This window comes from Chrysochloris asiatica, unplaced genomic scaffold, assembly GCF_000296735.1.
Source record: "Chrysochloris asiatica unplaced genomic scaffold, ChrAsi1.0 scaffold00122, whole genome shotgun sequence".
In the NCBI taxonomy this organism is placed as follows: domain Eukaryota; kingdom Metazoa; phylum Chordata; class Mammalia; order Afrosoricida; family Chrysochloridae; genus Chrysochloris; species Chrysochloris asiatica.
Genome location: NW_006408640.1, coordinates 4,015,607 through 4,041,543, shown reverse-complemented (window position 1 = coordinate 4,041,543; position 25,937 = coordinate 4,015,607). Strand labels below are relative to the sequence as shown.

General features: G+C 42.1%; 1 protein-coding gene across 1 annotated transcript in view; it reads right to left on the bottom strand.

Annotated features, from left to right (window-relative positions):
* LOC102820922 (tubulin beta-5 chain-like) overlaps positions 1-16,404 on the bottom strand; it is a 47,272-nt gene extending 30,868 nt beyond the window's left edge. The window contains exons 1-3 of the mRNA XM_006868695.1: positions 16,348-16,404; positions 15,745-15,853; positions 13,968-14,078 (exon numbers count right to left, since the gene is read on the bottom strand). Coding sequence (XP_006868757.1) covers positions 13,968-14,078; positions 15,745-15,853; positions 16,348-16,404 — 277 coding nt within the window. The remainder of the gene's footprint in view (positions 1-13,967; positions 14,079-15,744; positions 15,854-16,347) is intronic.
* Between the last annotated feature and the right edge of the window lie 9,533 nt (positions 16,405-25,937).

Genomic DNA, 25,937 nt, shown 5'->3' with positions numbered 1-25,937 from the left:
GGAGGGGGAAGTGTAGGAGGCGGGTTTCTGGGATATACCCTTTGGGTGGTTGATGATGCGTGGAGGGAATTGGAACTATGACAGTGAGATGATATACGATGGAATGAATGTAAAGCTAAAGTTCTCCCATGTAAACTATCATATAATTCACAATAAAACATTAAAAAAAAAAAAGTATATTCATTCCCATCGACCTAGGGATGAGACAGAGGAGAGGAAGGGCTGGTTGGTATAGTGAGATGTGGGGACTCCTGAGCCCATGGACAAGGACATAGCCATGGAGTACTAGAGCTGAGAGTGAAGCGTTCAACTGATACAAAGTAAGGGAGACACACAAGAACACCCAAACTTGCAGATAGTACCCGTTTGACCTAGCTTTGATGACTTGATGAGCAGAACTCTACTAGAGGAAGATAAAAAAATTTTGATATAGGACACAAATGTAAATTCCTACAATTTGATGAATTTGACCAATACTTATGGATGCAAAATACCAACTGAGAGGGAAGGAGTCTTCACATCAAGGATCAAACCTATCCCCTCTGTACACAGGGTTGGTAAGGACAGGAAACTTAAACATTGGCTACCTAAAATGGGAGGGCAATAAAGGCACAAAGTGACTGGCTTACAAGTTTTCAAGAGGGGACTTAGTTTCAGAGTGTTCAGGGGAAGGTAGAATCACCACTGAATAGTCTTCATCTTGTCTAGATGGGTCTGGTGAAAGGGGATGGCCTAAGATTCTTATGATTCAATTGTTATCATGACTAATTGCAATGGGCACAACTGTAAAAGTAAAAGTTTTGTAACAAAAATGGGGGAGTAGTTAATCTTACAGTCCAGGAACAGAGGACCCTAGGACCATCAAGAGAGAAGAGCACGAGCGGAATGTGGGACCCTAACCAGAGAAGCAGTGACACCAGAGATAGAGGCAGAGGTGATATCATAGATAGAACAGCTAGAAAGATAGAACAGCTGAGGACTCTAGACTCATGGAAAGAGAAAGGCTGTGTGCTGGTGGCCAAGAGGTAGGCTTGCAGAATTGCAAGCCCTTTGGTTATTTAAATGATTATCTATTCCTGAGTATTTTTGTGTACATTCAAAACAAAACAAAAACAGAGGGAATAGAAGCAAATAATGTTGAATGATGATGCATGGAGGGGATTGTAATCATTGCAACAAAATGAAATACGATGAGTATAAAACCAGTGTTCTCCCATGTCAACTATCACTGAATTCACAATAAAAACTTTTTTAAAAAAGTAGATTCATGTGTTAAAAACTCAAAGGCAGGCAAGTTTTGTTATACATTATTTCAAAAGCTGTGTATTCACTGCATTTTAACATTGTCTTCAGGTTTCTGTGTGGGAGTAGATTTGTATGTCTCTGTGTGCAAGTTTCTTTGTTTACACTGCCAATTGATATGCTGAATGACCAAATTAAGAACTGATTTTATATTTCCTATAAAGAAGTTCTTAAAACACTGTCAATACATTTGCTCACAGTCCTTTATAGAATAACCACTCAGTCAATTCAATCCCTGGAGGCATGGTGAGAGAGAGCAGCTGAGAAATCTAGACACATGGAAAGAGAAAGGCTGTGTGCTGGTGGCAAGGAGGCAGGCTTGCAGAATGTGCCCTTTGATGGTTAAACGATTATATATTCCTGCATGTTTTTGTGTACATAAAAACAAAACAAAACAAAAAACCAGAGGGAAGAATAGAAGCAAATACTGTTAACTGATGATGCATGGAGGGGATTGTAATCATTGCAGTGCAACAAAATACTATAGGTTGAGTGCAAAACTGATGTTCTTTCACGTAAATTATCACTCAATTCACAACAAAAGCTCAAAAAAAAAAAAAAAAGAAAGAAACATTCTATGTACATTTTTAAAGCTCCCTTGTACGTACCAATCATCTGTCAGCTGATATCTACCTGAAAAATTCCAAAGAATTATTATACCTACAAATAATGATTCGTTTTTTTTTTTCTTTCCATAATTTAGACCTCTTTTCTCTCTCTGACTTTTGTGCATTCACTAGAAGCTCAAGAGTATGGAATAATAATAGAGACAATGGAAGACTTTTCTTTATACCTGACTTTGTTGGAAATAATTCTACTGTTTCATCAGTGAGTATGATACTTGCTAATGAGTTATACGTAGTTAAAGAAGTTTTCTATTTCTAGCTTTCACGAAAGAATTTTGTCCTCCAATAAATTAGGAACACAGATTGAATTTTATCAAATATTTTTGGGCATATACTAAGATGTTGTATTTTTTAATATATTAGCAGACTTCTTGATGTAGAACCATCCTTGTATTCCTGGGAGATCACTATATATAAGTGTTCGTGATTGTCCCGTGTACTTTGAGAAAATCTATCAAGACTACTCCTTTGGAATCCTAAAAAAAACAGTTGCCATAACCTGAGCTGACCTCGCTGCCTTGAATTCAACTAACCTAACAGATCCCTTTGGAAGTTACTGTTTTTATTGGCCCTTTTTCGGAACACACCCTAACAAGACTATTAAAAATGTATTACAGTAAGTCAAAAAGTTTGGCTACACAGTACACAGGGTTGACAAGGATGGGCAACTTAGACATTGGCTACCCAAAATGAGGGGGCTACAAAGGCATGAAGTGACTGGCTTAAAGCTTTCAAGAGGGAACCTAGTTTCAGCGGGTATGTGGGAAGGTGGAATCTCTGCTGAGTGATTTCCAACCTGTCCAGATGGGACTAGTTAGGGAAAGGAAATGGAGATAAGATTCTTGTGGTTCAATAGTGAATAATTGCTATCAGGACTGATTGTGAGTGTTGCAAATGTAAAGGTAGATGTTTTGTAACAAAAGGAGGGATGTGGTTGATTTGGCAGTCTGGGAGCAGTGGGCCCTGAGACCATCAAGGGAGAAGAGCAGAGTGTGGGACCCTATCCAGAGAAGCAGTGACGCCATAGATGGAGTGGCTGGGGACTCTGAACTCAGGGAGGGAGAGGGGCTGAATGCTGACAGCCATGGCGGGGGGACTTGTGGGGTGTGCCCTTTGGTTGTTTGAATGGTTGTATATTCCTGAGTGCTTCGGTGTACATCCAGAAGGACCAAAAAAAGAAACAAAAAAAAAAACCCAACCTGAAGGAATGGAAGCAAATGCCATTGGGTGATAATGCATGGAGACTGTGATCATTGCAATGAGGCGAAATACAATAGGATGAATGTAGAGCTAATGTTCTTCCATGTGGACTATCACCCAATTCACAATAAAAGCTTTAAAAAAAAGTTTGGCTACAAAATCATAAAAACTGTTACTAAACAAAACTACCAAAATGTGAAGTAATTGTTTCTCCATGTATCTTCATCTTGGCTTCTGAAGGTAGTGTTTCCATCTCTCTGACTCTCCCCTGAAGAATTCTGCATTCTTTGATTTGTTGTTGTTGCTAGGTGTCATTGAGTCTGTTCCAAATCATCGAAACTCTATGCACAACTGAAAAAAATGCTGCCCGATTCTACGTAATCCTCATAATTTTTGTTACACTTGAGCTCATTGCTGTTGCCACTGTGTCACTACATCATGTTGGGGGAGGGTCCTCTTCTTTGTCATTGACCCTTTACTTTACCAAGTATGATGTCCTTCTCCAGGGACTGGTCTTTCTTGATGGCATGTCCAAAGGATGAGACATGAAGTTTCACCATTCTGGTTTCTAACAAGCATTCTGGCTGTACTTCTTCAAACAGATTTTTCCTTCTTGTGCCAGTACAGGATACTTTTAATATTCTTCTCCCACACCATAATTCAAAAGTATTGATTCTTCTACAGTCTTCCATATTCACTGTCCAACTTTCATATGCATATAAGGTTATTGAAAATATCATGGCTTGGGTCAGGTGCACCTTAGTTCTCAACTGCCATCTTTGCTCTTAAACACTTTAAAGAGGTCTTGCGCAGCAGATTTGCCTGGTATAATACGTCATTTGACTTCTTGACTGCTTCTTCCATGAGTGTTGATAGTAGATCCAAGCAAAATGAATTCTTTGACAACTTCAACATTTTCTCCAGTTATCATGATGTTATTTATTGGTAGATCATGAGAATTTTCTTTACTGAGGTGCAATCCAAACTGAAGTGTGTAGTTTTGATCTTCATTCATAAGTATTTTAAGTATTTAAATAAGTATTTTCATGAAGCAAGGTTGTATCATCTGCGTATCACAGATTGTTAATGAGTTTTCCTCCAATCCTGATGCCACATTCTTCTTCATATAATCCAGCTTCTCAGATTATCTGTTGAGCATACAGATTGAATAAGTATGGTGAAAGGATACAACCTTGGTACACACCTTTTCTGATTATAATTCATTCAGCATCCCCTAGTTCTGTTCGAAAAACTACCTCTTGGTCTATGTACAGGTTCCTCATAGTACAATTAATTGTTATGGAATATCCATTCTTCTCAATGTTATCCACAGTTTCATACAGTCAATAAAATACAGGCAAATATCTTTCTGGTATTTTCAGCTTTCAGCCAAGATCAATCTGATATCATCGATGATATCCCTAGTTCCACATCCTCTTTTGGATTTGGCTGAGTCTCTGGCAGTTCTGTGTCAACGTACGGTGGCAACCATTTTTAAATTATCTTCAGCAAAACTTTACTTGCATGGGATATTACTGATAATGTTCAATGATTTCTGTAGCTGTTGGCTCACCTGTCTTTGGAATGGGCACAAATATGGGTATCATTTGATCTGCTGGTGGTAGCTGTCTTCCAAATTGCTTGTTGTAGATGGGTGAGTACATGCTGCCAGTGCTGCATCAGTTTGTTGAAAGATTTCAATGTGTATTCTGTCAATTCCAGGACCCTTGTTTTTCACCAATGCCTTGGAACTGTTCCTTCAGTTAGTTGTCATTGGTTCTTCATTGTATGTTACCTCTTGAAAAGGTTAAACACCAACCATTTCTTTTTGGTACAGTGACTCTGTATCCTTCCCATCTTCTCTTTTTCCCCTCTTTCTTCTTTTAATGCTTTCTGCATCACAACATTTTGCCCATTGTTGTTGTTATTAAGTGCTATTGTGTCAGTTCCAACTCATAGCAACCCTGTATAGGGTTTCCGAGGAGTGGCTGGTGAGCTTGAACCACCAACCTTGCAATCCAGCACATTAACTCACAGCGCCACACCAGGACTTTGCCCACACAATCCTTCAATATTCATCCCGAAGCTTGAATTTTTTTAAGTTCTTTCAGCTTAAGAAATACTGAGCATGTTCTTCCTTTTTGGTTTTTTAACACAAGGTTTATGTACAGTTTCATAGTCTCTTTTGACATAAACGTTGGTCTTTTCTTTATTTCCTATCTTTTTAATGCATCACATCTGTTCTTGAGATGATCTCTAAATTTAGGTGGGATATATATATATATATTGGCTCTCATGGAGCTGTTTTTTTTTTCAACTTCAGCCTGAACTTGCATATGAATAATTGATGGCCTGTTCCACATTTTGCCCTTGCCTTGTTTAGACAGATGATATGGAGCTTTTCCACCATCTCTTCCCACAGATGTAGTCAATTTGATTCCTGCATGTTCCATCTTGTAAGGTCCATGTGTATAGTACTCAACTTTTTTTTTTCAATGTTTTTATTGTGAATTATGTGGGGTTACATGGAAGAACATCTGTTTTACAATCATCCTATCATATTTCATTTCACTACAATGATTACTATCCCCTCCATGCACTATCAAACAACCAAAGGGTACACCCCACAGGCCTGTCCCCTGGCCGTCAGCACACAGTTCCTCTCCCTCCCTGAGTCCAGTGTCCTCATCTCCTCCATCTGTCCACATCATCGTCTCTGCCTCCATCTCTGGCATCACTACTTCTCTGGGTAGGGTCCCAAACTCCTCTCTTCACACTTGATGGTCCCAGGGACTTTCGCTCCTGAACTGCAAAATCAATCACTCCCTTCCTTTTGTTACAAAACATCTACCTTTACATTTCTGACCCTCACAGTCAGTCCTGATAGCAATTATTCACCACTGTACCACAAGAGTCTTATCCCCATCTCCTTTCATTGGCCCCATCCCAACAAATTTGGAACCATTCAGTGGAGATTCTACCTTCCCCTCCCTGTCTGGAATTAGGCTTCCTCTTGAAAGCATGTAAGCCAGTCGCCAGTCACTTATTACCTTTGTAGTCCTCCCACTCCCCCCGCTTTTGGGCAGCCAATGTGCAAGTTGCCCATCCCTGTCAACCCTGTGTACTGAGGGCATGGGAGTAATCCTCACTGTAAAGATTTCTTCCCTTTTTTGGGGGTTACCACATCCATAAGTATAGGTAAAGTTCATCAAATTATAGTGCGTTACTCTTTTTTTCCCTCTTCCTTCTTCTATTCAAGTTCTGATCATCCAGCCATTGAAGCCAGGTCAAGTGGGTACTATCTGCAAGTATGGGTGTTCTTGTGCATCTCCCCTCACTTTATATCAGCTGAACACGTCACTCTCCGCTCTAGTCCTCTGTCTCTGGGCCCAGGAGTCCCTGGGTCTTGCCATACTGCTGGCCAATCAGGTCTCCACCCGGGTTCACAGAAGTCTATTGAATGTGGTCAGACCCAGCTCCCAACTTCATTGCTGTTTTTCCCCCTTATCCCCTTATCGGTGACCAACGTAGTCACCAGCCAGACCACATGCCTGCTCGTGTATTCCCCTGGAGTCTCAGTCTTGGAAGGGGGTTTTAGTAGTCACCTTTTATCTTATTTTAAAAAGATATTTGAAATGAATAAATATTTGGTCTTGTAAAATTCTACCATGCGATCTCCAGCATCATTTATATCACTAAGGCCATATTTTCCAAATACTGACCCTTCCTCTTGGCTTCCAACCTTCACATTCAAACCATCAGTAATTATCAATGCACCTTGATTGAATGTTTGATCAATTTTAGACTGAAGAAGTTGGTAGAATTATTCAATTTCATCATTGCTGGCTTTAGTGGTTGGTGTGACAACTTCCAAATTGAATAACAGTGTTTTAACTGGTCTTCCTTGTAGGCATATGGATATTCTACTATCACAGACTTGTACTTCAAGATAGATCTTGAATTGTTCTATTTGATGATGAAAGCAACATCATTCCTCTTCAATTGATCATTCCCAGCATAGTAAACCATATGATTGTCAGATTCAAAATGGTCACTACCTGTTGCAGACAGTGTAAGACTAGTCAGAGGTTCGAGGCCCTCTAGGGCCGAGTGTAACAAATGAGGCCACTGGCAGTTAATGGCAAATTGCTTTCATATTAATATTCAGGTATATATATTAAATTAATACACTGGAGCCTTTGACAATCCACAGATAAATGTGCTATTTTCCTAAAGCCGAGACTAAAGGTTGTAAGGTTAAACTTTTCTCCAAAGGATTAACTAAAAATATCTTAGTTACTTCACAGTTCTTTGTTCCATAGACAAAGAACCCATCCACCCTAATCCTTTTCCAGGTGCAGCTCATTCACCTGGGCGTCTGGAGTCCTCCTGCAGACCTGGCTCAGGAAGCCAAAGCAGCAGGACTCCGCCCAAGCTTTTGTCTTTATCTCTCACCTTCCCCCAACTATGCTCAGGGGCTATAGATATGTTAATTGGGCCTGAGAAACCAAGTTGCTGGCCTGGGATTTGAACCAGTGAAGTATGATGTAAAGTTACCTGAATGTCTGGAAAAGTACTGATATTAGCTGTACCTTGCCTAAGTCCCTCCCAGCTTGGTGTAAAGCTCCTCCCCTGAATAAAGCAGAGCCCCAGGCCTCCCCAGGTGTGCATTACTGGTTGGCAGGAATGGAGTAAAGATAGCAGTGCATTGCTGGTTGGGAGGCATGGAGTAAAGATGGCAGAGCATTACTGGCTGGAAGGCATGTGGTAAAGATTGCAGGGCAGTGAGTTGCTGCCTGCAGAGGCCACGATGCCTGTACTCCCAGGCCTGCCCACCAGTGATGTATCCACCCTGGCTTTGGGGTGCCTCTTTGTCTCTCTCTCTTTGTCTCTTTCTGTGTATTCTTGATATATATGAATCGCCGTCAGGTATCCTCTCCTCGTGAACCGAACCCCAATGTCAAGGCGGGTCCCCGACAACTACCAGTCCATTTTAGCTCATTAATGGCTAGGATATCAATCTTTAGGCGTCCCATTTCATTTTTGACAACTTCCAATTTTCCTAAATTCACACTTCATACAGTCCATCTTCTGCTTATTGATGGGTGTTTACAGCTGCTTCTCCTCATTTTGAGATGTGCCTCATCAGCAAATAAAGGTCCCAAAAGCTTTACTCCATTCATGTCATTATAATCAACTCTACTTTGAGGAGATCGTTCTTCTTTAGTAGCATTTTGATTTCGTTCCAATTTGAGGAGCTCATCTTCTGGCCTTGTATCTGACAATGTTCCACTCTCGTTCATATGGTTTTCAGTAGCTAACTGTTCAAAAGTAGTCCACCTCTCTGTCTTCCTAGCTTGTTTTAGTCTGGAAGTTCCACTGAAACCTGTGCACTATGGGTGATGCTATTGGTATTTTAAATACTGATGGCGTAGCTTCTAACACCACAGCAACATGAAAGCCACCACAATATAACAAATTGACAGACAAGTAGTTGACTCTTCAATTTACACTACATCAAAATGGCAGTTTTATGATCTTTGTGGGACTTAAATTGTGTTCCTTTCAAATGTTCTTTGAGTTTGGGGAACAAAAACAAATCTGAAATGGCAAGATCAGGGTTGCAGGGTAGGTAGATAGGTAAGGTTTCCCAATTCTCATAGGACAGCGCTTGCTACCCTTGAAAACATAAACAGGTACAATGTTGTGATGGAAGAAAATCCGCACAACGTTCTTGATCTTTTTCTCACCAAGACAGTTGTCACTTTTCTTAAAACATATTCATAAGGAGCCCCTGCGATTGTCCTGGGTTCTTCAAGAAAATCTATCAAGATTAACCATTTGGGGTCCCAAAACACCATCACCATAAACTTCTGAGCTGACCCCCTCTGTCTTAAATATAATCTGTCCAGCAGATCCCCTTAGACATTGTTTTGATTGAACTTGGCTTTCTAGATTGTATTGGTAAATCCAAAACACATTGCTGGTTATGATTTGTTCTGTGAAATCATCTTCATTAGCTTATATCTTGTATAAAAGACTAACAGAAACACTTTCTGACTTTCCCTCTAATTTATCAAACACTAACTTAACTATGTGTTAGGCATTCTAAACACTTAGTAATTTAAAACTCAAACATCATTTATATATGAAGAAATTAAACCAAGAAATTAAATAACAAGTCCAAGTTCACAGTAAGAACCAAGATTCAAAACCAGGGAGTATGGTGCCATAGCCAGACTCTTATCTAACTTTCAAGTTTACTTACACACAATGTGTTATTCTTTTAAGGAGTTGATCTGAAAAGCTGGCTTATATGAAGAAGAACGTGGCATCAGGATTGGAGGAAGATTTATTAACAATCTGCAATACTCAGATGACACAACTTTGCTTGCTGAATGGGAAGTGGACTTAAAATACTGATGAAGATCAAAGACCACAGCCTTCAGTACAGATCGCACCTAATGTAAAGCATACAAAAATCTTCACAACAGAACCAATAACATCATGATAAATGGAGAAGAGATTGAAGCTGTCACACTTCATTTTGCTTGGATCTACAATCAACACTCATGGAAGTAATAGTCAAGAAATCAAATGATGTGTTGCATTAGGCAAATCTGCTGCACAAGACTTCTTTAAAGTGCTCAAGAGCAAAGCTATCAGTTGAGGATTAAGATGCACATAACCCGAACCATGTATTTTCAATAACTTCATAGGCATGTGAAAGTTGGACAATGAATAAAGAAGACCATAGAAGAACTGATGCATTTGAGTTATGGTGTTGAAGGAGAATATTAAAAGTATCACCGACTATCAGAAGAACAAATAAATCTGTGTTGGAAGAAGTACAGACGAATGTTCCTTTGAAGCCAGGATGGCAAGACTTCATCACTCATACTTCAGACATTCTATAAGGAAGGACCAGTCCCTGGAGAAGAATATTATGCCTTTTAAAGTGAAGGGTCAGTGAAAAAGAGGAAGACCCCCCCCCCCCAATAAGAAAGACTGGCACAATGGTAGCAGCTATGGGCTCAAGCTTAACAATTGTGAGGATGGCACAGGACTGGGTCAGTGTTTCGTTCTGTTTCACATAGGGTTGCTATGAGTCAGGGCCAACTTGATAGTGCCTAAGAACCACAATAAACCTTCATGTGCTCATCTGGTCTTTAATTATGCTTTCCCATAAGAAAGATCTAGTAAAGGAGCCCTGGTGGCACAGGGGTTAAATGTTTGGCTGCTAATGAAATGTCGGTGGTTGAAACCCTCTCTGCATCTAGATACATATTTTTTAATGAGTTTGATCTATGTAGCTTTCACTTGTATTGTCTAGTAGAACTATGCTAGCCTCAAAGGAAATGCTGGGACGTTTCCCATCATTCTATTTAGAATAGTTTAAATGACTTAAAGATTCTCTCTTATATTCAAGTAAAACCATCTCTACCACGTGACTTTTGAGGAAGTGGTTGAGTTGTAGATCTTTGATGATATATTCAAATTCTATACCCTAGTGCCTTTAGAGGAACCCAGGTGGTGCAAGTTAAAAATCAGTGATTCAAACCCACCCGTGACTCTGTGGGAGAAAAGATCTGGCACTCTGCTCTGGTAAAGATTACAGCCTAGCACTGTTTTACCTCCTAGTTCATTACATAGTGACTGGGGTCTTAAAAAGATTGCAGGTGGCTACCCAAGGCACAACATTTGGACTCTATTCACCTGAAGCAATAGAAGAAGTAAGTCAGGAAAGGAAGTGTGGCTAATTCCATGAACAACTGCCTCCTTTGCCATGTTGTTGTTAAGTACCATAGAGTTGGTTCTGACTCACGGCAAGTCTGTATAGGGTTTCTGAGAAGCAGCTGGTGAGTCTGAACCACTGAACTTGTGGTTAGCAGTTCAGTGCTTATCCTATCAGGACTCCATGAGACCAGAACTGGATGGTGCCCAACTACCATTATTGAACATGTTGATCTATAGAAAATCCTGATAAAAAGGGCAGAAATGTAAAACAGAATTTCAAATTCTCATGAAATCAGCCTTTCTAAAATCACATAGACTAAATGTATCCCTGAAACTATTTCCATGAGGTCATCCTTAAAACTGAAACCAAAAATATCCCCTGAAGTCTTCTTAAAACCAAACAGGTGTTTAGCTCAATTAGTAAAGAATGTTTCCCTTGAGCACTGTGCTCTTTTAAGGCCTATATACATGAGTCAGAATCCACATCGGTAGTAGGTGTGGTTTGGGGATATTGACTCAAATGGCCAATAGCACCTTAAAATATTAAGTAGGACACTAAGGGTCAGGGAGTTTTTGCTAATGGGGGAGGAATAATTTGGAGAGGAGGATGAGAATGGTTGTACAACTTGAAGAATGCAATCAATGTTACTGAATTATATATGTAGAAATTAATTAATTGTGTATGTTCTACTATATATATTCTCAACAACAACAAAAATAAAATAAATGATATATTTTTTAAAAGATTATAGCCTAAGGAGCCATGTGGGGCAATGAATGAACCCAACGGCAATGAGTTTGATTTAATTGGTTTAATTGCATTTTAAGTCTAGAAAATTATCACATTTCTTTGTAAGATACTTTGTGTCTTACAATCAATCAAGAAATAGTCTCATAGGTACTGAAAACATATCTTGATTGACTGAAACATTTCCGTTGATAAGTTTGCCCTCAAAGCACACTTCTTACTTCAACACTTAAAGTGGTAATTTTTGAAAAATAGTAGAACATTAAAATAAAATTGTCATATGGGAAACCTATAAGTCTGTGACCCTTCCCCTGGGACTCTTAAAAAGAAATGGCTATGAAAGGTCACATGCTTATACAGTGGCTAAGGAGCTCTGGTAGTGTAGTGGTTACGAATCGGGCTTTGAACCGCAAGGTCAGCAGTTCTAAACTACCAGCTGCTCCGCGGGAGAAAGATGAGGCTTTCTGCTCCCGTGAAGATTTACAGCCTCGGAAACCCTGTACAGGGTCGCTATGGGTCAGAACCGACTCAATAGCATTTAACAACAACAACAACAACATGGTAGAAGATCTCTGTTAAGACTTTGAATACTGCCCAATAGAACTTTTGGCAATGATGGACCTGTTCTATATCCGTACTGTCCAATATGGTAGTCACTGGGAATCCTGGTGTGGTGCTGTGGGTTAATGCTCTGGACTGCAAAGTCAGTGTGAACCGAAAGGTTGGTGGTTCAAGCTCACCAGCCACTCCTCAGAAACCCTATACAATAGGGTCACTATGGGTTGGAATTGACTGAACAGCACTTAACAACAACAACAACAGTTATATTAAGCTGCTGAGCATTTGAAATGTGGTTACTGCAACATGCATAAGGAACTGAATTGTTCATTTTATTTAATTTTAATTCATTTACATTTATTTATTCAAAAATTTTTATGTAAATTGGTTGAAGGTTTACAAAGCAAATCATTTTCCATTCAGCAATGCATACACATTTTGTTTCATGTCACTGATTGTTATCCCACAATGCATCACCACTCACCCCACTTCTACCCAGTGTTTCCCATTTCCATTTCCTCCTTTCTTAACCCTTTCTGCCTTCTGAACTTTGTGCATAGGCAAATGCTGTCCTTTTGATCTTGAATGATAATTTAAATTTTAAAAGCTACACCTGGTTGTTGTTGTTGTAAAGTGCTGTTGTCGGTTCTGACTCATAGTGACCCAGTATAGGGTTTCTAAGGACTAGCTGGTGGGTTTGAACTGTCAACCTCATGGTTCAACGTCTAGTGCTGATCTTACAGCACCACACCAGGAATCACCTGGTTAGTGGCTACCATAATGGCAGAGGCTTTGCTTGGGTGGTCTCCAATAAGAAAGGTCTAGATAAGATCTCTGGTGGTACAGTAGTTATGCATTTGGCTACTAACTGAAAGGTTAAGTGCTCAGCTGCTAACTGAAAGGTTGGAATCTACAGCTACTCCAGGGAAGAATGCTTTCCTTGGAAACTCTATGGGGTAATTCTACTCTGTTACATCACTATGTATTGGAATCAACTAAACAGCACGTAACAACAGCAGTAAAGAAGGGTCTAGTAAAGGACGAAAATGTTCTTGTTTATGGATTATAAAAATATTGGTAAGTTAGCTTTTTTGATGTATAAGAAGGGTCACCAGCATCTAGCCCTGCTCTCTTTGATCATGAAGTGTTGCCTGTCCCTAGTGTATGTGAGTTGCCATGATCCTGGAGAAAGGGATGATACTTGGAGAACTTATCAAATCATTGTGAAAATACGTCTTTCAAAGTCATCTTTGTTACAGACCACTGCCTGTTATCTCTATAAGATAATCAACTCTTGGGTCAACAAAATCTCCCAAGGTTCTGCTTTCCCTTTTTTTGAACTAAACTTTGCCCCTAAAACCCGCTGCTACCGTGTGATAGAGCCTGGTAACAGTAACAATGGTAGTGGTGGTGGTGGTGGTGTGCCGTGCCACAGACTTTAGAAAGATGGTAGAAAAAGAAATATATGTAATGTAGCAACATGCTCAAATAAAAAGCTGACCAATAGGAGAATCACAAACAAATGGTGAAATAACTATTTTTATGCAGGGAAGAGAGAAATTTATGTCTCAAATTATTTTTTTTTCAATCAAGTAATAGCAGTATAAGCAAATCTTTAATAGATACAAAGGTTACTTTACTTCCCAGAAAACTTAAAAGAGGCTCCCAGTGAAGATACTTACATCCTAAAAGTTTTAAAGCCATTTGATGATTCTAATCTTGCATATCAGTTTGATTTAATAAAAAGAGGTGGGGGGGGGGGAGAACGAGAAGAAGGCAGTATAAAATTAACCTACCGAAGATGAAGTTGTCTGGTCGGAAAAGTTGACCGAAAGGCCCGGATCTCACACTGTCCATGGTTCCTGGCTCCAAATCCACCAGGATGGCCCTAGGCACGTACTTCTGAGCTGGATGAGAACACCATTAACACAAAGGTTATGTTGATTTCCAGAGTCTTCTACATGGTAAATTACTTCTCTCTATGAAGTCCCACCAGAGTCCTGGTGTGGCATTGTGGGTTAATGCGCCAGACTGCAAAGCCATTTGAACTGCAAGGTCGGCGGTTCAAGCTCACCAGCTGCTCCTGGGAAACCCTATACAGGGTCGCTATGGGTCGGAACCAACTTGACAGCACTTAACAACAACAAGAACAACAACAATCAAGTCCCACCAGACTGGAATGTGTATAAACTAAGGTTTTCAGAGGACAGTAACTTCTTAGGACCACAGCATTTTAACACTGGGAGGGTCCTTGGAGAACACTAGTCCACTACTGAATTATTCAGATGAGGAAACCAGCCCAGGGGTGAGAGGGCACAGAGTGGGTTGGGGAAGAAGCAAGATGAGAAAACAGGTCCCCTGACTTCCTGCCTACTGTATGTTCCAGTTCACTCTGACACCTCTTGACTGTCAGGCAGTTTTACTTTTTCAGTGTCATGGAAATAAATCATATTTGCTTCAGCAATTGCCATGGCATTCTTCTGGCACCTCTCTCACACACACACCTACCTGTATCCGAACTACAGTCTGAACACCTGTACAGGCATCACTACACTGTCTCTGTTTTCCTGAGAAACACTTATTTTAAAACAAGGTGTAGCATTTTCATTTCAATTGGGCAAGAAATTGTTCTGAGCCACCCAGTGAAGATAGGGTTAAATATGATCTATCCTGCTGTGAAATGAGAAAGGATGGCCAAACCTGACATGGAAGTTTTCCCAGTGTATCTAAAAATGTTATTGTCTATATCCTAATACACCAGGAGACTTTTTAATCTGCTTAATGAACAATAAACCAAACCCAGTGATTTATGTATGCATACTGCTCTCCCTAGCTCCTGAGCAGATAAACAGCAAGAGTCTGGAGAACTAAGGGAAAAAAACCCCAAAACTGACAAGAGTACATCTCTAGGGAATCTATGACAAACCTGTGGAAGGTAGGAAATTTTACTTTCTGTGTTTCTTTTCAATATTTCAGCTTGTTTTGTGACGGGCATGCCCCACTTTTAAAATAAAAATTGTTCCAGAAGTAATGTACTCAGGAGTGTTATTCCTAAACTTGGATAACCCACAGCCTGGAATTTTAACAAAACTCCCCTAGGTACCCAGAACTGTCTGTAGTTTCCGCTTCCAGGGCATGCGAGTATTTCTGGAGGTCTGCAAAGGACCATAAAAGTCGGATACACTTTCAAAACTTTTAACCAATAAAAGATATATTTCAAAGTGAAATAAAATGCCTGCTGAAATATGCACAGCTGTCGCTAAGGATCCTAGAGACGCCCTCTGATTTATACCTAAATTTTGTTTCATTCCATTCTTTAAAAACAAAAGATACTGGACACGACCCACTAAGTTGATTTCCCAACCCTAATGAGTTGTCTGATTCCAGAGCTCAGACTCGCGGGATAGGCTGGAACCCGCTGTTTGAAACAAACTGCCAGAGGATTTCCCGCCCCGAACGAGAGAGCTAGGGAGGAGCCCGCGGCCCGCTAGGAACTGGGCGAACTTTTCCTGGCTCCCCCCACCCTCCCCCAGCACAGGACAAGGGCCGGGCGGGGCCGGCAGTGCTACTCACACGATGACTCATTGTAGTAGACGCTGATCCTCTCCAGCTGCAGGGCCGAGTCACCCACATAGCCTCCGGCCGGGTCGATACCGTGTTCATCGCTGATCACTTCCCAAAACTATCGCAGGGCAGGGGGCGCAGAGACAGACTGTCAGATCTCGGGGTCTGCATCACCCATGCTTGGGCAGGCGGCGCGCGGGGAGGGGTTCCGAGGGCCTAGGGTGAGGAACGCTGGGTTCCCAGAGCCCTTGAAGCCAGAGGACTGGAGAATCCTGGAGCTGTTGGACTGGGAGATTGCAGGCGCGGGGCGGAGTTTCTGGGGGCTGCAGCTGCGACATTAAGGGCTGCTCGGTGCAAGTTCCGGGGCAGTGAAACTAGGGGTTCCGGGCTGGGCCGCCCCCTCGCCCTCCACGCCCCACTACCGACCCTTTTGGGGTTACCTTAAGACACACCGGGATTCGAAGGACGAGGTGCACAGACCGGCGTCTGAACCCTGGGCGAGCTACACCGCTCCCTCCTGCCCCCCGCTCTTGGCGCGTGGAAACGGCGACTCCAGGTTCGGCCCCACTCCCCACAATGCGGTAAAGAGAACCTGCCAGGCCCGGGACCCACCTTGGTGCCGATCTGGTTTCCGCACTGTCCCGCCTGGATGTGCACAATCTCCCTCATTGCGGGCGGCGTGCCGACTGCGTGTTCTAAGGTGAACTGGCTCTCGGGACGACAGCGGCGTCTGCGGTCGGACTCTCAGGACACTGACCGCCCGCGGAGCTGCCCGCCGCCCTCCCACCCCCGGCCGCGCGGGACCAATAGAGGCCCCGGGCCCCGCCCAGCGGTCCCCGGGTCCCTCCCTTCTGGGCCCTCCCTCCCCCCAAAGCGCCGGACCCTGAGCCTCCTTAGACTGTCGGGTAGTGGAACCTGAAAACGGGAGCGTGCTGTGCAGTGGAGGGAGCCATCCAAGGGGAATTGGACGAAGCCCTGCCCCGGGAGCCGGACAGAAAATGCAGCGGTCCCCAGGAGCATCCATCCGAGTGGGCCCCGGGTAGGGGCGGGAGTCGGAGTGGAGACTGTAACGATCAGGGGAGGAGATGGAGAATAGACGTTTCTTGCCGCCCACCTCCACTGCAGCCCCACTCTCCAGGAACACTAGACCCCAAGGGGTCGGGGACCGGAGGCCCGGGCACTCTCAGCGCCCGCGCTGCTGGACCAGTGATAGAGTCCGCTCCGAGCGGGTCTAGCTGAACTGGAGCCGCCATGAGGCTCGGGAGCACGGAGGCTTCCTGCAGGCCTGAGCTCCGCTTCCCGCCCGACTCCCGTGTCTTCTGTCCCAGTGCCGTCCTCCCACCCCGCGCAAGTCTTTGGATTTAAACCCAGAGGGAAGACGGGTTGGGGGACACGAAAGTGGCCTTTTTTAGGGTATTTGTCTCTGGCTAACCGGGAGAAAGATGAGGCGTTCTGCTCCCGTAAAGATTTACAGCCTCGGAAACCCTGTACAGGGTCGCTATGGGTCGGAACCGACTTGACGGCACTTAACAACAACTTCCTCCCCACGGAGGAGTTAATGTGTTAAAGCGCTATGGGTTAATGCGCGGGCCTGCAAAGTCGTTTGAACTGCAAGGTGGGAGGTTCTAGCTCACCAGCTACTCCCTGGAAACCCTATACAAGGGTTGCTATGGGTCGGAACCGACTCCACTGCACTTAACAACAACCTCCTCCCCCCTCAACTTAAACCCTGGGCGTCTGTTTCGCTATCCTCTTCCTCCTGCCCTCTCCTCGGGAAATGCACATTCAATTCCTTTTGACGGCTCCTAGTCATTTTCAATAGAATTTAGTGACAATGAGCACTGGATGGATCTGAAATGGGCACCCCTTGCTACCCTCACTTTTCTTACTGTTCTACATTTCTGCGGTTTCGAGAGGGTGTGGGGTGTGCAGGTAAAAGGAGCCGAAAAGGAAAGCACGTCCCTCTTGTCTTGGCGTCCAGAGTTCCCTGCGGACGAAACCAAGCGCAGAACTCTGGTTTCTGAAACTGTCTGTTAGGCAAAGTGTGACTATGTTTATTCAGTGAAATGGTTCCCGGTCTGTATCTGCAGGCTTGACCTCCCATTTCCAGTGTTTGCTGGATTTCGCCCCCTGGAAACCCGTTCCCAATCAGCCCTTCCAACCAGGTAAACTAAATCCCGGATTTGCTGGGCGCTAGTCCCAAGTTGTTCAAGTTCTGCCTCCCCCACCCCCCTCAGTTGTCCTCACTTCACTATGGGGGCTGTTTGCCTCTCACAGGCAGGGATTTGCCACTGCCAGCCTTTCTATATGGTGCCCACCTGGAATGCTAATTGACTAATTTACACGCTAACGTGTTTTGCACACCTAGGCGGTACCGAATCGATGGCACCTAACAACAACAACAAATGTAGGCCACGTGTAAATCAGGGTTCGAGAAAAGGAATGACCATTGGAGCCAGGCCAGCTCGATTTTTAATTCTGGTTCTTTCCAACGAACCCTTTGTTAACTCAAATGCTCTGGCCTTCAGTTTACTCATCCATACAATGAAGTGGGTATCCTAGAACCGTTCAAGCTGAAACCTTCACTACCTATAGCCTCCATGTTGAATGTGAACACTTCTGGTAAGGAGCCTGGTGGAAAGCCGGTAGTAGTGGTAGAGCAGCATCATCACCCGCAGCCCTTCCCAGGGCACGTGGGAATGTCATGCAATGAGAGAATGATGTGTTGTTCTGTGATCTGCCCCATGTTTTGTTTTTAGATATGTGAAAACTTTGGAGGGAAAGCCTGAAATATTTGTGAATGTTATTGGCGCTGCGGATTAATGCGCTGGACTGCAAGGTCACTTTAAGCTCACCAGCCACTCCTTGGACACCCTAAACAGGATAGCTACAAGCTGGAACCAACTCGATGACACTTAACAACAACAACAACGGCATTGGAAGGGAATGGAAGACTTAATCCTCCGCCTGGAGTTATTTTTTTTTCTCCTTTTCAGTTTTAGGGAATCAGTTTCAGACCACTGGAGCCATGCCTCACCCTACCACAATGTTACTTTTTTTCTCTCTTCAGCCCTCTCTTTGGGCTGTTTGTTGCATTTGCTCACTTTAATTACTGATTCCACGTAATCATTGTATTGCATCGGTCTGACAAGTGCTGCAGTTGGATTTTTGTTACTGTTGTTATGTGCCGTGGAGTCGGTTCCGATTCATAGCGACCCTGTACAGGGTTTCCGAGGCTGTAAATCTTTAAGGGAGCAGAAAGCCTTATCTTTCTCCCGTGGAACAGCTGGTAGTTTAGAACTGCTGACCGTGAGATTAGCGGCCCAATTCTTAACTACTACGCTAAAGGAGCAAGGAGCTCTGGTAGTGTAGTGGTTACGAATAGGGCTGCGAACCTCAGGGTCAGCAGTTCGAAACTACAGCTGTTCCGCGGGAAAAAGATGAGGCTTTCTGCTCCTGTAAAGATTTACAGCCTCGGAAACCCTGTACAGGGTGGCTATGAATCGGAACCGACTCCATGGCACATAGCAACAACAAGTCGGATGGGGATGGGCACAGGGAGTGTCCCAGGCAGTTCGTTGGAAAAGTCTTTCCTTCAACTTCGACTCTCCATCTGTGATTAAGGTTTTGTGTCAACTTGACTGGGCCAGGATTCTTGTTGAACTGCAGATCTTACATGATGAGATCTGCTATGAGCAGTCAATCAACTGAAAGGTAGTGGGAGTGTGGACTACTTATCATATATTAAAGACTCTGACAAAGCTTGCTAGCTTTTTTCTGTATCACATTCAACCTTCAGTTCTTTGCACTTGAGTCAGTGACTTACTCTATTGCTTGCCCATCTGGGGAGTCATCAGCAGTCTGTCATCTTATCTGCCTGACCTGCCTGCCATCTGACCTGCCAATCTTGGGTTCATCAGACCTGCAACTATGTATATTAGAAGTTTCCTGCCTGGCATCTGACCCATGGACTTGGAACTTTGCCATCTCTACAACTGTGTGAGCTATTTCCTTGGTATAAATCTCTCTTTATATATACATATATAAGATTCAGTAGTTATGCTTCTCTAGAGAACCTAGCCAAAGACAAAGGCCTACATGAAAAAAGAAGACCTCAAATCAACAACCTAATTCAACAGCTTGAAGAACTAGAAAGAGAAGAGCAAACTAAGCCTAAACGTACCAGAATAAGGAAATAATAAAGATCAGAGCATCAATAATGAAATAAAAAACAGAAAAATAATAGAGTGAATTAACAAAGCCAGAGAAGGTGACCCTCCACCTTACCAAACATGATATCTTTCTCCAGTGACTGGTCCCTCCTGACAATATGTCCGAAGTATGAGAGACAAAGTTTGGCCATCTTGGTCTCCAAGGAGCACTCTGGCTGCACTTCTTCCAACACAGATCTGTAATATTCTTCTCCAACACCATAACTCAAAAGCATCAATTCTTCTATGGTCTTCCTTATTACTGCCCAGCTTTTGCATGCATGTGAGGTTACTGAAAATACCATGGCTTGGGTCAGGCGCACCTTAGTCCTCAAGCTGACATCTTTGCTCTTCAACACTTTCAAAAGGTCTTGTGAAGCAGATTTGCCTAATGCAATATATACTCTGATTTCTTGACTACTGCTTCCATGAGTATTGATAGTTGATCCAAGAAGAATGAAGTCCTTGACAACTTCCATCTTTTCTCCATTGATAAGAATATTGTTTATTGGTCCAGTGGTGAGAATTTTTGTTTTCTTTACATTGAGATGTAATCTATACTGAAGGCTGTGCTCTTTGATCTTCATCAGTAAATGTTTTAAGTCCTCTTCACTTTCAGCTAGCAAGGTTGTATCATCAGCATATCGCAGATTATTAATGAGTCTTCCTCCAATCCTGATGCTATATTTTTCTTCATATAACTCAGCTTCTCAGATTATTTTCTCAGCATACAGGTTGAATAAGTATGGAGAAAGAATACAATCCTGTCACACACCTTTCTTAATTTTAAACCATTCAGTGTTCCCATGTTCTGTTTGAACTACTGCCTCTTGGTCCATGTACAGATTCCTTATGAGCACAATTAAGTGTGCCAGAATACTCATACTTCTCAATGTTGTCCATAGTTTGTCATGAGCCACACAATCGAAAGCCTTTGCATAGTCAATAAAATACATGTCAACATCTTTCTGATATTCTCTGCTTTCAGCCAAGATCCATCGAACTTCAACAATGATGATCCTCGTTCCATGGCTTCTTCTGAATTCAGCTTGAACCTCTGAAATCTTCAGTTTGTCATTCCCGGCATAATAAACCATGTGGTTATCAGATTCAAAATGGCCAATACCAGTCCATTTCAGCTCACTAATGCCTAAGAGATCGATGTTTATGCATTCCATTTCATTTTTGACAATTTCTAATTTTCCTAGATTCATACTTTGTATATTCCATGTTCTGATTTTCAATGGATGTTTACAGCTGTTTCTCTTCATTTTGAATGAAGAGCAAATGAAGGTCTCATGGGCTTTACTCCATTTGCGTCATCGTGGTCAAATCTACTTTGAGGAGGCAGCTCTTCCCCAGTCGCATTTTGAGTACCTTCAAACCTGAGGGGCTCATTTTCTGGCACTATATCTGACAGTGTTTCTCTGCTATTCATAAGGTTTTCAGTGACTAAATATTCAGAAGTAGTTCATTACTCTTTCTTCCTAGTCTATCTTCGTCTGGAAGCTCATATGAAACCTGTCTAGGTATTTAAAATTATGGTGGCATAGCTTCCAGAATCACAGCAGCTCATAAGCCACCACAGTACAACAAACTTACAAATGAGCGGTGGTAAAGTAGAGGGTCAGCAAAAAAGAGAAGACCCTCAACATGATGGGTTGGCACAGTGGCTGTAACACTGGACATGAGGATAGTGAGGATGACATAGGACTGGACAGTGCTTTGTTCATTTGTACATAGGGTCACTATGAGTCAAAACCAACTCAACAGCACCTAACAATAATAAAGTCACAGTGAACAAAACAGCTTGGTATGAGTGTAACAATAGACAGACTAGAACTGAGAGTCCAAAACATTGGTCAGCTGATTTTTGACAAAGGTGCAAATTCCATTAAATGGGGTGAGGAGTGGGGAGGAATCTATTCAATAAATTGTGTTGGAAAAATTGGATATCCACATGCAGAAAAATAAATCAGGATCCAAGCCTCACACCATAATCAAAATGAAATTAAAAATGAATTAAGGACGTAAGTGTCCAAGTGAGCCCATAAAATGCTGTTTGGCCTCATTTTTACGACTAGATTATCTAATGTAATGACAAAAACACACAAAAAAAGCCAAAGACAAAAATAAGCAAGAAGGACCTAATAAAAACATAAGACTTTTGTCTATTAAAACATTTCACTAAAAAAAGTGAAAAAAGACAAAAACTGGGAGAATACTTTTAGAAACAATTTACCTGACAGGAATCTAATAACATATTTCCACTCTCCAACCTCTTTCCCAATTCTGACACCAGCTTTCTCCCCACACCACTCTACTTCTCTGCTGGGATCAAGAATTTGTAGCAATGGCCACACAGAACACACAAACTCTACCTATAATTAAGTGGTTTAACACTTAAGAAGTAACCGGGCACAGCTTAGGCTCAGGGTCAGGAATTATGTAGCCAAAGTCTGTAAGTCTCGAGAGCATATCTCTGGTATTTAGTGAAGCACAGCTCGCTTAGCGCCTCTCAGTCATGTAAGTAAGCAGGCTTTTCTCTTTGTAATACATGTCCCCTCTTGACTGCAGGCCTCCTCTTCAGCCACTTGAGACAGGTCTCCTTTGACTGACTCTACTAATGACAGATTCTTCTAGACCTGTCATTGTTGGTTCTGCCTCAGGGCTTCCTCCAGGACTCTGCTTAGTTTCAGTGTTATAGACTTTGACTTGTGTTACAGGTCTTTTATGAGCTTCCTTACCAACTCTTTCTCTCTTTTCTCTTCTCTTGCTTTTTCCCCCCTCTCATTTCTAAAATCTCTGTGAGATTGGCTACTTTTATAAGCAAACTCTTTGTCAGTTTCAAGCCATGGTCCTCTCAGCAGGGCCACAAACAGACCCATCTTCTCTGTAGACCACAGTTGCTTCATTTGTATACTCTATCATCACTTAATTTGCATATTATATTGAGCAATCCCCACAAGGCAGGCTGGAGCCCAGAGACAGATAAAAAATACACACCATCAAGTTGTTTATAGCTTGCTCAAGAAATATCAATCAACCTGAATAAAAAAAAGTAACAAACTAGGACAAAGGTAACTTTTCAAGGCTGAAATTGAGAAAAATCTCTCTATGTGTTTTTCTAACGAACTAAGGCAAAAGACCACAAAAAGAACTAATTTTACCATAGCTCACATTGTTGTTAAGTGCCCTCAAAGGGATCTGACTCACAGGGACCCTGTATAGGGTTTCCAAGGAGTGACAGGTGATTTTAGACAGCCAACCTTGTGGTTAGCATTCCCACACCAGGATTCACATGCTTGTATATAAAAAGACAAGAAAAGGCAAATGTAGAAAGAATAAAGTCTGTTTGTGGGTACAGTGGTGGGAAGAGGGGAAAGGTGGGGCTATTGTTTATGAATACTGAGTTTCCATTTTGAGTACTAGAAAAATCACATTGATTAAGGGTTGGGTCACACAACAGATGAATGTAATTGCTGTCAATAAATTGTACAGTTGTAAAAAGCTGAACTGGCAAAAGTCAATTTCCAATTCCTGAATCTGTATTATCAACTTTAGCAACTAAAGTCCCTGATTATGTGATATTTATAAAAATGACAGAAAGAAAGAAAATTAATTGCTTGAGGTTTCTTATGGATAGCCAAATACCTCATGGGATTTGGTTTCCTGGTTTGGAAGTTTACTGTCATGGTTTCATGGGACATTCCAGTTAAATGGTTAATAATGTGTTTATTGCCTCTCCTCTACTTCCTACTTTGTTGTGCAGGACCTGGGGGTCTTAAAAGCTTTCATGTGACCATCCAAGGCACAATAATTTGCTTCTCATCATCTGGAACTACAGAGGAAGAAGGAGAGTCAGGGATTGTAGGTGGAAATAAAATGTGTGGCTAATTCCTTCAGGAACAACTGCCTCCTTTGCCAAGAGACCAGAAGAACTGAACATTTCAATCAAAGATTTTATAAAGAATCCTGATCAAAGAGGGAAAATGAAGAATACAATTTCAAATTCTCAAGGACTCGATTTTCTGGGTCCATGGAGAGTGGATGAACACCTGAAACTATTGCCCTGAGATCATCTTTAAACATTACACCAAAAACATCCCTTAAATTCTTCTTCAAACCAAACAATGGTTTAGCTTAACTAGGAACATTATGCTTTTTAAAGAGATTGTTGTTGTTGTAAGTGCCATTGAGTCGGTTCCAACTCATGATGACCTTGGATAGGATTTCTGAGGACCAGCTGGTGAGTTTGAACCACCAACCTTGCAGTTCAAACCAACCTTGCAGCTGAGTGCTTATCCTACAGCACCACTTTAGGACTCCTTTAAGACACATTGGTGGTGGTGGTGGTGGTATACCATGGAGTAGGTTCTGACTCATAGGGACCCTGCATAGGGTTTCTGAGGTTGTAAATCTTTACGGGAGCAGAAGGACTCATCTTTCTCCCACTGAATGGTTGGTAGTTTTGAACTGCTGACCTTGAGGTTAGCAGCCCAATGCATAATTACCAGAGCTCCTTTAAGATATATTAGGGCCCTCAAAAAGTTCATGAAGAAATGGAATGAAAAGATATTGGAATGTTTTCATGAAGTTTTGAAGTCCCCTTGCAATGACACTAAACCATAGCTCCATGGCTCTCTGTGCTTCTCTATTGAATTTGATAATCCATTAAGGAATTCAGCCACCATATGGGACTTATTAGGAAAGTTTCTAAATTACAATTTGTAGTCAGAAATATTCATGGTATAGTTGTTTCAGTCAGCTGCTGATAAATGCCCACAGGACACACCACTCTACCATAAGCCTCAGCCTAAAGTCTCTCGGTTCTAGCTCCATGGGTCAGCAAACCTACTCTCCTAATTAAGTGACTGGAAGCTCTCCACTATGCAAGCAAGCCTCCTGCTCAAAGTTACTCAGCTTTACTTACTCTGTGAGCTGGGAAGTCCAGCACTTTGTCTTGTGCTCTGGCTCTTGGTTCTACTGCTGTTGCTCTTCTGCCATTCCTCCAGTGTCACAAGTTTCTGTCCCTGGGTCAAGGCAGTTCAATGTACAGGGCTCTGAGTCCAAAGGACATGGTACACTCCTGGCTCTTCTTCTTTGATGGTAGTGAGATCCCCACCCCTCTTCTGAGATGGTTCATTTTATACCCATGTTAGAATTCCAAGTTTTCACAATAACTCTGTTAGCAATCACTCACAACTAAATCATATAATCCATGAGTATCTTCTCTCATCTCCCCTCACAGCAATCACAAAGACTAAATAAACAAGTATTGCTACTAGCATTCCAGTTCATATATACTTGGATTTATGCCAAACAAAACATGTTTAAATGTGTCTCTGTGATTAGTGGATGACTGCAGACAAGTTCTCTCTCAGTAATATACTTGACATTTGTCTTAGTCTTGTTGTTGTTAAGTGCCATCGAGTCAGTTCTGACCCATAGCAACCCTATATAGGGTTTTCCGAGTAATGACTGGTGAGCTTGAACTGACTTTGCAGTTCAAATGGCTTTGCAGTCTGGCACATTAACCCACAGTGCTACACCAGGTCTCCTAATCTTGTTAGGGTGTCAAAAAAAAAAAAAAAAGATACAGAAAAAACATTACACAAAGATCAGAGATTTCAAAGAGCTGGTTTTCCCTTCAGTCTTTTAAGCAAGATTGAAGTTAATGAAAGGCTTCATGGAATACATTATAACCATTGAAGAGTCTTGGGCTTATCAATATAATCAAGAGAGCAAGGTCTAATCAAAACAGCAGCTTCCAAAAAAGATCTTCTGGGCCAGTTAAATTCAAGGTAGAGAGGTCAACTCAGGAGGTTCTGGCAAATTATTTTTGGAACCACTTGTCTGTCATTTTGTTGCACTGTGGTGGCTTGTGAGTTGCTGTGATTCTGAAAGCTATGCCAGCAGGGTCACCCATGGTGGACAGGTTTCAGATGAGCTTCCAGATGAAGACAGACTAGAAAGAAGGAGTGACGAACT